Below are 15,536 nucleotides of genomic sequence, written 5' to 3' on the forward strand. Positions count from 1 at the left end.
GTCCAACCTTGGTCCACAGGAGCCACAATCCAGTTGGGTTTTCAGGATTTCCCCAATGAATGTGCACTGTCTGTACTGTATACAAATATATCTCATGCATATTCACTGGGGAAATCCTGAAAACCCAACCTGGCGAAGGCTGTGGTTAGACACCACTCCACTATCATGTCCTCTTTACACAGTGCACAAGCAGTTCTTATCGGTGTGAAGAGTTTTCCGAGATAAAGAGGAATGGAAAAAATGCCTAGGACCATTTTTTTTTTTGTGACTTGTGAAAGACTTAGAAGCAGCAGCAAAAAAAAAAAAAAAAAAATCCTTCATAAGCAACATCATCTAAACTGAACATGTCAAGTGTCTTTTCTCTTGGAGAATAGAGCAAAGAGACTGTATTTTCTTTTCAAAGTTTATTTTCAGATAGAAAAAAAAAGTAAAACATAAAAAAGAATTCTGGACATCACAAAGTGGGCTGGAAAATTAAGAGGAGGAAATGGCAGCTCTTGAGGGAAACAATGGGGCCCTTGTTAATATAGTTGAGCTCTGGAGCTCCAGGAAAGCAAAGCCTTTGAGTGGGCCCAAAATAGGATAAAAGGGTGCAAGCTTTCCTGTAAGCACTTGGCTCAGCTCAAATGAAAATCTTGTTGTGGTAGTCAACTGCTTGAAACCAAGAGAAAACAAAAGCAGGGTCAAAATGTGGAAGGAGGACAAGGTTAACTACAGATATTCTCCAAGAAGCAGATTTCTTAGGCTAATGCTGTGCAGGCACCTGGGTCCTGGAGAGAAGTAGATTCCTGGCAGATTGTGACACCTGTTATTGAAGCAGTCTGTAAAACTCCTACACAGAACTATCTTAGGAGACTTTGTTCATTGGTCCAATAAAAGGTGTCACAGATGAGCAAGTCCAAGCTTGGTCTTCATGAAGTGATAAGGATCAGCCTTGGGAGAGAAAAAGTGGTGTGGGACCTCAAGACATTCTAACTATCTGTCCTGGTGGTGGCTGTTAAGTCAAAAGTGGTTCAGGATCTCTCAGTCTCAGCACCTGGTTTCTATTATGCAGCCCCAGTACATCATCTCCACCCATATGGGAACAATTACCATTATTTCATTCCAACCCCTTTCTTCATAAGATGTACCACAGTCATTACAACTGGCATCAAAGGGCTCCAGAAAACTTCTCTCTGCCCACTGCCTCCAGCACCTGGCAACTACCAGAATTACAAAGATGAGGAAGAGCTGTGGGGAGGTACATGTCACTGTACTCCTCCAAAGTTTAATGCAAGCAACCTTTAATGAACCACCTTACTTAGGGGAAGCCTGCTCTTTTCACAGTACTTTCATCCTCCACAAGTATAAAGCCACCTATAAGCAAAGGTGATCCTCCTCACCACAGCTCCTCCTCAATGTCCATGGCCCATCCCCAGCTGTCTATCATCCCACTTCTGGGGAAGAAAGGAAGGAAACAGCACACCATCTCCTCTTCAGCAAGGACTGCCAGGGAGGGGGGACGCGACAAGGGAAGGGAAGGGTGGCTCATTCTCAGAAGCGTCCGTGGCGATATCCTGGGGAGCGTGACCTCCTGCGATTCCGGTCACTGGGGCGGTACCTGTCCTGAGACCTGGGGCGCTTCGGAGAGCGAGGTGGGGATCCGCTGGAGAAAGAAAAATGAAGCAATTCAATTTCAATATAAAGGTGGCAGCTGTCATAAGACTGTCCAGAGAAGTCAGCACCACAAGATACTGAGGACAGAGTCAGTGAGAAGAGGGAACAAGAAGCAAGTATAAGGGTGTGCAGCAAGGACACTGCATGCTCAAGTTACAGAGTACAGCCACAGGAAAGTATGGTATAAGTGTGCTGGCATACTGCCTGTCTCATCTCCAGCCTATATGACCTTGTATAAGTCACCCTTGGGCCTGGTTTTACTAAAGCTTTTTTTCCCATTCTTTATGGGAAAAAGCTTACTAAATCAAGCCTCAGTCCCAATCCTAAGCTCTGTGACTGAAACTTGACATGAAGGAACTTCCTCTTTTGGGTCTTTCTGGCCAAAACATCACCTACTCCAGACTTCAATTTTAGGCTTATATACTACTTTCCTTCCCAAAAGAAAGGATTCAATGTGGTTCACATTTAGGAACAATACAATAGCATAATACTTAGCAAAAGAAGTCAAAATAATCAGATTATAGCAACAGCCTATGCTTAGATCTTACCGTGCACGTCGATTGCGTCCATATAACTGTCTGCGGAGGGCACTAGAAATAGGCTTCAGGTGCATGAAGTTACAAAACCCTCCACGGGTACATTCCCTGTAGACACAAAGGCAGAGGAAACAGTAAGGCTGGGGGTATTCCCTGCACAGGCTCAAGGCTAGAACGGCCAGAGATAAGACAAAGATGGCTCCCTGACAGACACAAGGAGATGAAGACTAAAACAAGAGGGTACTCCCTGTAGGAATATGAGGGGGAAAAAAGGAGAACAATGTAAAGCAGGGGACAATCTTACCCCATCTCATATTGCCGGCAGCAGGACTCCCGGAAGTCAGTTACTGGTGACAGCTCAGCAGTAATGGCTTGTCCATTAAACCAGCGGTTGTTCAGCTCAGCCAAGGCTCTCTCTGCATCTTCCTCACGCCGGAACTAGGAAGAAAGAGAACCAAGGCCAACTGTCGGTAAATCAGCATTGGTTGGGGGGGGGGGGGGGGGGATGAGGGACTTTCAAATGGACAGGGGGAGATCAAAGTGAGACCATACAGCCACTGGAGAAGATCACATCCAGAAACAGAAAAGATTTGGAAATAATCCTCCTCAGAAAGTTTTAAGTGAACACTATTTGATTTAAGAAGTCATTTAGAGCAAGAATCTCTCTCCCTATTTAGTTTTAGGGTCCCTGAAAAAGAAAAATTCCTTTATAACAGAATGTATTCATCTCGAGATAGGAGGTCCCAGCAAAGTGTGGTTTTCCTTAAAATCTGGGTTCTTCCCATTCACATTAAGGGTAGCAAGAGATGATGGATGTAGCCAGAGTAGCATCATAAATCTCACTATGGAGTTCTAAAGCACAAAGGGGCAGATGCACTAAAGCTAAATGAGCCTTTAATGACTCTCCAACGAGGAAAATTTGATCCGTTGCATGCATCAAAGGGCTTTTACCGAGGAAGCCAGCAGCTAACGAAAACGGAATGGAGATGAGCAATTAGTGTGAAAACCCCATTGAAACGACATGCACTAACCTTTTCCGATTGCCTTTACGCAGAAAAAAGGCAGGAAATCTAACGAGAGGTCTGGACCACTCGTTAGGACAGCTCTGTGCCAGGAAAAATCATTAAGTGAAAAAATAAACAAACTTTGAGCCAATCCCAGCGCATTAGCAGAGCTAAAAGCGCTGTGATTGGTCCAAAGGACGTCAGAAAACACATAAATAAATAAATAAAAAAAAAGGGTCGGGAGGGGGCAAGGGCGCTCATCAGGAGCGTCCTGTACGGACGGCCTTGCCCCCCCCCCCCCCGCTGCTCCCCACTTTCCGCCGCTCCCCCTACCCCGAAAAAGCAAAATTCAAGCAGCCCCTGCCCCCCTCCCTTCCTCACTACTCTCTCACCTCAGCTCCGCCTCCCGACATCCTCCGTCCTGTGCCCCGCCCCCTTTTGGGGTCGTCGCCGCCATTCCCCTCCTCCATCGGGCCCCCCTCCCTCTTACCGGGCCCGTGCAGCGCCTCTCTCCTCTGTCCGAAGGCGCTGCACGGGCAAGAAGAAAGCTGATGCCTGCCTTCGCCCAGCTTCGATGGCGCGTCTTTCTCCTGCTGGGCCCGCCCCTGTCTGACGTCGGTAACCTACGTAGGTTACTGACGTCAGACAGGGGCGGGCCCAGCAGGAGAAAGACGCGCCATCGAAGCTGGGCGAAGGCAGGCATCAGCTTTCTTCTTGCCCGTGCAGCGCCTTTGGACAGAGGAGAGAGGCGCTGCACGGGCCCGGTAAGAGGGAGGGGGGCCCGATGGAGGAGGGGAATGGCGGCGACGACCCCAAAAGGGGGCGGGGCACAGGACAGAGGATGTCGGGAGGCGGAGCTGAGGTGAGAGAGTAGTGAGGAAGGGAGGGGGGCAGGGGCTGCTTGAATTTTGCTTTTCGGGGTGGGGGGAGCGGCGGAAAGTGGGGAGCAGCGGGGGGGGGGGGGGGGGGGGGCAAGGCCGTCCGTACAGGACGCTCCTGATGAGCGCCCTTGCCCCCTCCCGACCCTTTTTTTTTTATTTTTGTTTTGATTTGGGAGCCATGTGCTTGTGATTTGACTGTGTTTTGACTGTTTGTGGCATGCGCAGAGCAGCTAACATAACGCTTGGCTGCTCTGCGCATGATTTGGGGGCCGATTAACGATGTGTATTGTGATTCTTTGATACATTGTACGTTTCTATACCGATCTGAGCATGTGTGACTTTTTTTTGGTGCATTCTTCGTTTTTAAAAAATCGTTAGGGCCTTTAACGATTTTGATTTTTTTACGTTTGCTTGATGCATCTACCCCAAAGTGCTGTTGGTATCTCCCTCAGTTTACTGCCTGGAGTTTCAAACTATGATTTCTTTATTGCCTCTTGACTCTAGAGATCAACCATACAGGATGGAGACAAAATAGAGTAAGCACACTGTTAACCAGTCTTAACTTTGCTGCAGTAATCTGATTAGCGGCAATTAGGATTTCAGATAAATCTGTCATGCCCCGCTCCTTTCTAATCTTAGGCAGGCAAGATAAGACACAAGCAGGCAAGTGCTGAAACAATTACTGACATAACCCCTGATACTCCAGAAATGGGAGGGAGGAACAGAGAAGAAAAGCAAGCACTGGTAGAAAGCTGCGAGTAGTATAAGTGAGTTTGTACTAGCTTTCATCAATAGGCTGTAGTTTCTCCCCTTCCCCTTCTAAAAGCCTAAACGGCCAACAAAAGGACCTCCTAAATCTGTTCTGGAAAACTCTCCATAACCCAGCTCGTCTGGTTGTGTATATATAGAACACGCAAAACACAAACCCTCAAATATATCTCTCAGAAAATGTAACCGATTATCACCATAGAATCCCCTTCTCTCTACAAATCTATATTACAAAGAATCTACACCCAGTTCACGTCTGGAACAGCAGTAAAATACACAGACTAGGCCTATATTTAACTGATGATTTTCTCCAGCAGAGTTTCATCTAGCAATACAGTCATTATCTTCTAAGAACCTACTTTTTGGATCCAAAACCACAATACGGTAATATATTAACTAAACTCGTACTTATTTGGCTGATAGAACTGTACTCACTATCACTATTAAACTAATCAACGTAAGTCTCTTACCTTTCACTGGCACAATTCTTTTTTTTTTTTATAATATTTTTACTGATGACAAAAGTATAACACCAACCAGCATAATACAAATTCACATTATAGTTTCTAATTCCACAAACCATAATATTGATTCTCTTCGCTTTACAGCCATCATCATACATTTTTTATTTTTTAAATTCCCCCCATCCCTTCCCTCCCTTCCCCTTTCCCCTCCCCCTACACCAGGTTTCTACTCGTTATTTATTATCCATTGAGCACTCTACTGCGTGCTCGTGGTGTTAGCGTGTTCAAAAAGGGCATCCAGCATTGCAGATACAATTCGCCTTTTGGTGTCGCTAAGTCTGGCGCCTCCTTTCTTTCCATTGCACTGAGTGAGATCATATATGCTCTCCAAAGTTGGACAGAAGGCTCTTCCTCTTGCAACCACAGTTTAAGTATTGTCTTTTTCCCCATCATCACTGATCGCCTCTGGAAATGTCGAAGGCCAGCCCTACTGGGCCCTTGATTTATAAATTCCTCAAATAATAGCCTTGGATGGCTTTTCCATTGAATCGTCCACATCTTTGATACATGCATACACATTTGGGACCAAAATTTCAGTACTGGTGGGCAGTGCCAAAACATATGGCCTAAGTGTGCTCCTCGCCCCTTACACTTTGAGCAGTCATCCTGCGGCCTCAATGTTGCCTTAAATGCCCTGTGTGGTGATATGTAGAGTCGCATCAGGAATTTATATTGTGTTTCCTGTATTTCACTAGCCTCAAACTTCTTGTAACATGACTGCAAACAGGCCTGTATCACATTATTCCCTAGGCTACAACCCAGTTCCCTTTCCCAATTCTGTCAGTTTTTGATAGTGTACTGTTGACATAGCTTCTCTTATCTGTAAGTGGTAATACTTCAATGGTACTGATTTCTGGGCCTCCAAGTCATAAACCTCTGTCATTTGTTCTCGCACTTTAGACTGTAGCGATGGCCCAGGGAGAGATCTTATATAATGTTTCAGTTGTTCATATGCCAAAAAATCTCTTATCCCCATCCCCTGACAGTCTCGCATTTCCTCCTGGGACCTCAATGTTCCATCCTTCCGCAAGACCTGAAATAAGAAGAAAATGCCTGCCGCCCTCCATTTACAAAATGTTAGAGAGGAGCTTCCCACTGGGAAATCCATGTTGCCTCCAATCGGCAGAAAAGGTGAGACTTTCCCATCGAGGCCCAGGAGTTTACCTAACCATACCCATGCCCTCTGAAGGGGAAGGAGCAATGGTTTGATATGTGTTGGTGCTGTTACTTTATTGGGTCCCGCGTGTAGCCAATAGCTAAAATGCACCTCTCCTAGCATCCTACACTCTGCTTCTGGGTATGTAAAATGTGTTGTCCCTCTAAACCAATCTGCTATGTGCCGCATGCATCCTGCCACCGATATCCATTTGACACTGAGAGCTCCCAAACCTCCCTTGGCTCTTGTCAGATATGTTTGTTGCATATTGACTCAAGCTCGTTTCCCATTCCATAGAAACTGTTTGAGCAGTTTATAAAGATCTAGTTCATCTTTACGTGTTAAGAATAGTGACAACACTTGCACTACATATGTCCACTTTGGCACTATAATCATATTGTAGATTGCAATTCTACCGAAGAGCGATAAGGCCAGCTTTTGCCACATTAATAGAGTTGTTTTTGTCATCTCTCGCAAAGGCTCTAAGTTGATTTTATGTATTTGATCTAGGTGCGGGGAAAGGTATACTCCCAAATATTTGATTTTATCTGTGCTCCATTGTAGTGGGAATGGCCCCGGCCATTGTGCTTTTATTTCTCGTTTGTTCGGTAGTGCTACCGATTTTTGTTTGTTTAATACAAAGCCTGAAAGGTAACTAAATTCCTCCACTGCTTCTAATAGATTAGGTAGAGAGTTTTGTGGGTCTGTCAGTGTGAGCAGTATATCATCAGCGAAGGCTAATATTTTAGTTGGTAACCCCGGAATTGCCACCCCTGCAATTTCAGCATTCTTCCCCACCGTACGTAGGAAAGGTTCTATATATAGTAAAAAAAAGTAGAGGTGACAGGGGACATCCCTGCCTTGTGACCCTTTGTACTGGAAATGCTGCAGTTGCCATGCCATTTACCACTATATATGCTGTTGGTTCTGCATAAAGGGCAGACACTGCTTTGAGGTACCATCCTTCCATGCCCATATATTTTAGCACTTCAAACAAGTATCCCCATCTCACTTTATCAAAGGCTTTGGCTGCATCTAAACTTGCCAGTAATAATGAGTCTCCAACAGCCTGGCTATGCGCCAATGACAACAATGCTCTACGGACATTGCGGCCTGGGTGTCGTCCCCTCACGAAGCCCACTTGGTGATCTGCTATGACATGTGGTAGGTGTAGTGCCAAACGGTCTGCAAGTACTCTAGCTAGTATTTTAAGATCTACATTTAGTAGGGAAATTGGTCTATATGCTTCCAGATCTTCCTGGGATTTCCCTGGTTTAGGCAGCAGGGTTATAAGCGCTTCATTTGTTTTGGGGAATAGTCTTCCTTGTTCTATGGCCTCTTCAAATATTCTGTTAGGGGTATCAATACTCTATGGGCCATCATTTTGTAATATTCTGATGAAAACCCGTCTATCCCTGGGCTTGTTCCCCCTGAAAGGGCTACGATTACCTTTTTCACTTCCTGCAGACTTAGCGGGGCGTTCAGTTGGGTTCTCATTTCCGGCAGGAGCTGTGGCATCCCTGAGTCCTCCAAATAATCTCGGATCACTGTGCCCTCCGCCTCTGGTTCTGCTTTGTATATCCCAGTGAAATAGTCCTGGAATAGCTGTAATATTTCTACTGGCTTATGCTTTCTAGTACCATCTGTGGCCTTTAATGTGTGAACGAAGGTCTGCCCAGCCCATACCCGTGCCATTCTTGCTAGCAATTTCCCGCTCCAGTTCCCAAATTTATAATACTGAAATCATCTATGTGTCAGGTACTTTTGCGTTCTTTCATGGATTAAGGAGTTAAGGCCCGCCAGGTCTGCCATCATTTGCTCGTAGTGGGCCCTAGTTGGGTTTTGTTGGTGTTTTCTTTTTGAATGTGTATATTGACGTTCTAGCTGTATGATTCCCCGTGCTATTTTTTTGTTTCTGCCTGCTACATAGCCAATGATATCCCTCCGGATAACTGCCTTTGAAGCTTCCCAAAACAGCCCTGGCGTATCTTGGTGTTGTTTGTTTGTATCTGTATACATTTCCCATTTCTTCTCTAAGAACGCACGAAATTCTGGGTTGTTTGACAGATAAGCTGGGAATCTCCAGCGTCTATATTGTTCTACCGGTGATCCCATTGTTAGCTCCACCCAAATTAACGTATGGTCAGATATTGCCATCGAGCCCACCTCTGCTTCAAGCACTGTTGGGAATAGTTTGGTAGCCACCAGTATATAGTCTATCCATGACCAGGATCGGTGCACTTTGGAGAGATGTGTGTAATCTCGTTGTGTCGGGTGCAGAAGGCGCCAGGGGTCCACTAGATCCAACATTTTACATAGGTAGTCCATTCCCTTACCCCTTCGCATCACTCCCCAGGCCATCGCCACTGATCGATCCATACTGGGATCCAGGACTTGATTAAAGTCACCCATTAGTATCCAAGGGGCTGTGTCATATTTGAGTCCTAATTGTACCAAAGTGTGTAAGAATTTTGGATCCCTTGTGTTTGGCCCATAAATTCCACATATGTAGTACTCTTGCCCTAAGTAATTTAAGTGTATCAATATGTATCTTCCCTCTTTATCTTTTTCTACTAGCCTGGATATGCCGGGGATGCCTCGTTTTATAAGTATTGCCACTCCCCCTCTGCGGCCCCCTGCTGATGAGTAGTAACAATCTCCCACCCATTGTTGTTTTAATTTTTGATGTTCTATATCTGTAAGCTTGGTTTCTTGCAAGCACGCTATTGTCGCGCTATGTTTCTTTAGATGGGCCAATATTTAGATCTTTTTATTGGGGAGGTTATCCCCGACACATTCCAGGATACCAGGCGTACCTTTGTTGGTCTAGCCATTACCTTTATAAGCATAGGGGCGAGGGCAAACCCTTACCCACTTCCAAGGCTCTGGGTCTCCCAGCCTAGACCCTTCACCTTCTAGCTTGATGTCCACCTTGTGTTTGACTCTGTATCCTTTAGAGGTTATATAATACCCCATGAAACCTGGCATAGATTGTCCCTCCCTTCCCTCCCCTCTCTCTAACCACCCCCCTGTCCTTAAATCCCTTCCTTCTTGCTTTACCTTTTCTAGCGTGTTTGACATCGCACACGCAGGTCCGTTTGATGCTCCCGGTACCCCGCCCCTCCCCCAAAATCTTTATATTGATTCTCCCTTGTTCCCGTTAACATTAATAAACCTTTTAACATTCTATTTTTACTTATCTGACATTTGGAACTTTACAGGGTTTTGTCCTTTGCAACTGCCATAGTCCAAGGTATTGTCTTCTGCCGACTGCATTCCCCTTATGCTTTTAGCCACCTCTAGGTTTCAATCAAACAAGTCACGATCCTCCTTCTGCAGAATTTATCCAACCCAGGGCGGCCTCTGCTGTTGTGAAAGATTGCCATCCATTACCCGTTTGAATCCTCAAAGTTGCTGGATATTGAAGTATAAATCTTTGTTTCTTTTCCACTAAGCGAGTGCAGGCCTGCGTGAAGGCTTGGCGCCGCGTTGCCAGAGTTGCTGAGTAGTCTTGGAATATTTTTATGGCACCGCCTTCAAACTTTGCATCTTCCTTGTTGTTTTTATATGATCGAAGTACTGCTGCTTTCTGCGCATACCGATGAAATTTTGCGATGATCACTCTTGGCCTAGTATCCCTCGCTTGTTTCTGGCCTATTCTATGCGCTCTGTCCAGATGGATTCCGCCGCCCTCGTTAGCCTCTGGGAACCGTGCTTGTAGCCATGTTTCTAGTGTAGCTTTTATATCTCCATCAGCCAGTGTTTCCGGGAACCCTACAAACCGCAGGTTTTCCCTTCTTGCACGGTTTTCCAAATCGTCCAATTTTTCTTGGTACTCCCTGGTCGCCCGCTCCAGTTTTGCAATGCTTTCCGCGTGCTCATTCTGGACATCTTCCACCTCCGACACCCGCGTTTCCAATTCACCTGTGCGGCGTGTCAATTCAGAGGTGAGTGCAGTAATCCCAGTGATTTGCTCAGATAATTTGGTGAAGCGCGAGTCCAGTGCTTGCAGCACTGCATCTGTGAGCTCTAACACCAGAGAATACGCGGGCGTCTGGGGCGACGAGGCAGACGATGATGTCGGTGCCATTTTGTTTTCCGCTCCGCGGAGTCTGTCGTCTTTTCTCTTAGTTGTTTTTGCGGCTGCCGACATCTTTGTTTGTCTCAGAAATTTGTCCATGCGCTCCTGCACCCCTACCGCTTTATATTTTGATACTTGGGGGATTGCAGTCCGACATCAAACTCGGGTTAGGAGCGGGTTCCAGAGCCAACGATGAGACCCACGTCCACCGTCGCCTACAGCATCACGTGACCCCTCACTGGCACAATTCTAAGTATATTTTTACTCTCATTCTTCTGTTATTGTAAATGACTATTTTAAATGGAGGAAAACACTTCAGTAAAACAGCTGCCTGTATGATTACCATCCTCAGTCTCAAAAACCTCCACCTCCTTAATTTCACAATTCTTTAAAACTTTTTTAAAATATTTTTTATAAACCCCTCTTTATTCAAAAAACAGCATAAAAATAACTTAGCTTCATTGGGCTGAGCTCTACGGAGTTTCTCCATTTCACTTTATTAGCTTCTTCAGGAGCCAAGTGAAACGGAGATGAAAATGGTAACAGAATTCAGAAATGTGTGGGATAACAAAGGAATCCTGTATAGAAGGCATGGAACCAAACAAGCTTAGAAGTGATTAGATGGCAGCACACTGGGAAGGAAAGCCAGTGCTGGGCAGACTTCTACTGACTGTGCCCTGATCGTGGCTGAACAGATTCAGCTTCCGAAACATAATGAGTAGCTATATTGGGTCAGACCAATGGTCCATGTAGCCCAGTATCCTGTTTTCCAAACAGTGGCCAAGCCAGGTCACAAGTACCTGGCAAAAACCCAAATCATGGCAACACTCCATATTACAAATCCCAGGGCAAGCAGTTGCTTCCTATGTCTGTCTCAATAGCAGACTACGGACTTTTCCTCAGGCATTTGTCCAAACCTTTTTTAAACCCAGATACGCTAACTGCTGTTACCACATCCTCCGGCAAAGAATTCCAGAGCTTAACTATTCGCTCAGTGAAAAAATATTTCCTCCTATTTGTTTTTAAAGTATTTCCATGTAACTTCCTTGAGTGTCCCCTAGTCTTTGTACTTTTGGAACAAGTGAAAAATTGATTTACTTCTACTCGTTCTACACCATTCAGGATTTTGTAGACATCAATCATATCTCCCCTCATCCGTCTCTTTTCCAAGCTGAAGAGCCCTAACCTCTTTAGCCTTTCCTCATATGAGAGGAGTTCCATCCCCTTTATCATTTTGGTCGCTCTTCTTTGAACCTTTTCTAATTCCGCTATATCTTTTATGAGATACGGCAACCAGAACTGAATGCAATATTCAAAGTGTGGATGCACCATGGAGTGACACAAAGGCATTATAATATTTTCGGTCTTATTCACCATCCCTTTCCTAATAATTCCTAGCATCCTGTTTGTTTTTTTGGCCGCCGCTACACACTGAGCAGAGGATTTCTGCGTATTATCTACAACGACACCCAGATCTTTTTTCTTGAGTGCTGACCCCCAAGGTGAACCCTAGAATCAGGTAACTATGATTTGGATTATTCTTTCCAATGTGCATCACTTTGCATTAGTCCACATTAAATTTCATCTGCCATTTGGACGCCTAGCCTTCCAATTTCCTAAGGCCTTCCTGCAATATTTCACAGTCTGCATATGTTTTAACAACCTTGAATAGTTTTGTATCTGCAAATTTGATCACCTCACTCATCGTTCTGATTTCCATATCATTTATAAATATATTAAATAGCACTGGTCCCAGTACAGACCCCTGTGGCACTCCAAAGTTCATTCTCCTTCACTGAAATGATCATTTAACTGTTTTCTGTCCAATAACCAATTCCTAATCTACACCAGAACCTTGCCTCCTATCCCATGACTCTTTAATTTTCTCAGTAGTCTCTTATGATGAACTTTATCAAAAGCTTTCTGAAAATCTAGATACACTACATCAACAAGGCCAGCGCCGGGAAGACTTCTATGGACTGTGCTCTGAAAATGGCAGGACAAATCAAGATCAAGTATACATATCATATCTTATGAGTTTATCTTGTTGGGCAGACTGGATGGACCACAAAGGTAAACTTTATCTGCTGTCATCTACTGCTAATCTCTAACAGGAGCTGCCGAACAGGGAAGTGTTGGCAGCTCCTGTTAAGAGATTAGCAACGGCAAAAGTTGAAGGGCAATTCCGGAAGAAGCTTATCAAGTGAATTGGAGAAACTCTATACAGTTCAGCCCAGTGAAGATAAGTTGTTATTTTTATGCTGTTTTCTGAATAAAGAGGGGTATACTTTCAACAGTTTTATTGATGACAACTCCAAAAGTACAAATCCACCTGAACATAGCAGTCTCAAAACAATTGTACAGAACTCAGTGGAATAGCACTTCAAACATGCAGCATTACGTACAGCCATCAAATTTTTAAATATAACACTTATCCCTCCCTCCCCCCAAACCCTATTCTGTATTTAACATTTATGTATTAACTATTGTTATGAATGAAGACGCATTACTAGCAATTTTTTGTTATAGAATAGAAGTCTGATAATAGATAATTCTATCTTAACCCATAAACTTCCATATTAAACTCCAATAATTGTGTCTCGTGTTTTGCTCTGTTTTATTACCTCATTTAAGTCCCAACAATGTTTACAGACGAGACTTCTGAATATTTTTCTTCAAACGAAACTTTTCCAAGCTATTATTGCATGTAACCCTTCAATTTACATAGAATCTTACCTTTTCCAAAACTATATCCCCTTCCTCCCACCCCCACCTCCCTCCCCTCTATCCTCTTAAACCAACTTTTAACTTCATGGCGTCCCTCTACCTCTCCCCTCAGTATAATTATCAGAGTGTAGGTTAACGTGTCCGGATTCCCCTGGCACTTTCCCTCATTTTCTGAGATAAAGAGGGGTATATAAGAAAAATGTTAAAAAATTGTGAAATTAAAGAGGAGGTTTTTGAGATAGACGATGGTAATCACAGTTCAGCCTTTAAATCATAGAGGTAACCGTTTTACTGAAGTCTTTTCCTCCATTTAAAATAGCCTTTTAAAATAACATAAGAATGAGAGTAAAAATATACTTAGAATTGTTCCAGTGAAAGCTAAGAGACTTATGCTGACTGGATTATATTAATTAAAGCAATGAATTGTTTCTTTACTGACAAACATATACTCTGCCTTAAGAAAGCACATTTTCATCCGCTCACAGGCACGAACCACTCATGTCTGTAAAACTGCCTGGACTTGTGACAGGGAGGAGGAGGACAGGGTTAAAGGCTAGTTTAAATGCTCTGTAACGAAGAAACTCTCAGCAGATTAGAACCTGCTGCTTATCTCTGGTCATCTCTCTCCTTAGTCCTTGCCATTGTGGGAGTGGCAGTAAGGTATTTTTGTATGACTATATTGGAAAACTAGGAAAAGAACTGATTACTAAGCCCCGATTAGGGAACTGGTTCCTGGGAGTGATGCAGTGAAATCAACCACAGCTTATCAGGCCTCGGCATCATTTTCAGAATGCCACTACACTACCAAAAGCACAGTACTACTACTACTACTACTATTTAGCATTTCTATAGCGCTACAAGGCGTACGCAGCGCTGCACAAACATAGAAGAAAGACAGTCCCTGCTCAAAGAGCTTACAATCTAATAGACAAAAAATAAAGTAAGCAAATCAAATCAATTAATGTGTACAGGAAGGAGGAGAGGAGGGTAGGTGGAGGTGAGTGGTTACAAGTGGTTACAAGTCAAAAGCAATGTTAAAGAGGTGGGCTTTCAGTCTAGATTTAAAGGTGGCCAAGGATGGGGCAAGACGTAGGGGCTCAGGAAGTTTATTCCAGGCGTAGGGTGCAGCGAGACAGAAGGCGCGAAAAGAAGGAAAAAAGACGCGGCCGAGCAGCCTAAGGGCGGCCGCAATGAAAAAGAAAGGAAACTAACAAATTGAGAAAACTCTTAAAAAAAAATAATAATAAAAATAAGGGAAAAAACTTTTTTTTTTTTAATTTTAGCTAAAGAACCTAACTAAAAAAGAAGAAAGAGAACAGAAAAAGGCGCGATAAACGCAAAAAATGTTCTCCTGGGCCAAAACAATCAGGAGCAGCTGAAAAACACCACTCTCTCACGAAGCAGATGAAAAAGAACTAGTTCAGTCACGCTCAAGTCGCAAGTGGGAAGTGGCTCGCGCATGCGCGGTGCTTTCATGCCCGCGTGGGCGAGCACTCTTAAAGCTTCTAAAAATTCCGGTCTCCTGGGCCGTCGCGGACGACGACCCACACGTAAGAAGATGGAGCCTGCTTGTCCTCAGAGAAATACATGCATACATTATTTTAAAAAAGGGGAATAGATGGGACAAAGAAATGATAGAGCATTACCTTAACATAGACATTGCCCACCAGGTGATCACCAAGATTATCACAGATATTCATCTCTTCAATCTCACCATACTTCTGCTGGAGCTCTGTAAAAACTTCCTGTGTGCATAAGATATCATGTTAGAAACCCATTCTGACCCATGAAAGTTCTAACTACCAATTAAGGAATTTTCTTCAGGCATCTGCAGTCTGACCACAGATGAACAAACACCATTACTACACTGCTGACTTTTGAGGGTGTGGAGGGTGGAAAGACGGTTACCTCAAGAAGAGTCACGGCACACTTGTATGGAGAACAGTAATGAGGCCAAATGTGTGCCCATACAAATTAGATATCCTTAAAAAAGGAAAAAAGCAAGTCCTGCACATTCCAAGATGTTCAGCACATACCTGCTGATCCCGCTACTGTCATCAAAGAAAACTTCCACTGTATGTGGCTTTCTTTAAAAGAGGTAGGAATGCATGCAGAATATTTATTTGTAACACTTATACCCCGCATTTTCCCACTTATTAGCAGGTTCATTGCGGCTTACATAATATAACAGGTTTACAAAATA

At 44.0% G+C, this 15,536-nt stretch overlaps 1 protein-coding gene across 2 annotated transcripts in view; it reads right to left on the minus strand.

Annotated features, from left to right (window-relative positions):
- Positions 1-307: 307 nt before the first annotated feature.
- Positions 308-15,536, minus strand: part of U2AF1L4 (U2 small nuclear RNA auxiliary factor 1 like 4) — a 131,810-nt gene continuing 116,581 nt past the window's right edge. For both annotated transcript variants that reach the window (XM_030213645.1, XM_030213644.1), the window contains exons 5-8: positions 14,980-15,078; positions 2,497-2,630; positions 2,205-2,300; positions 308-1,645 (exon numbers count right to left, since the gene is read on the minus strand). In XM_030213645.1, the coding sequence (XP_030069505.1) occupies positions 1,534-1,645; positions 2,205-2,300; positions 2,497-2,630; positions 14,980-15,078 (441 nt within the window). In that variant the 3' untranslated portion in view covers positions 308-1,533. The remainder of the gene's footprint in view (positions 1,646-2,204; positions 2,301-2,496; positions 2,631-14,979; positions 15,079-15,536) is intronic.

The sequence above is a fragment of the Microcaecilia unicolor genome, chromosome 8 (assembly GCF_901765095.1).
Source record: "Microcaecilia unicolor chromosome 8, aMicUni1.1, whole genome shotgun sequence".
NCBI classification, from domain to species: domain Eukaryota; kingdom Metazoa; phylum Chordata; class Amphibia; order Gymnophiona; family Siphonopidae; genus Microcaecilia; species Microcaecilia unicolor.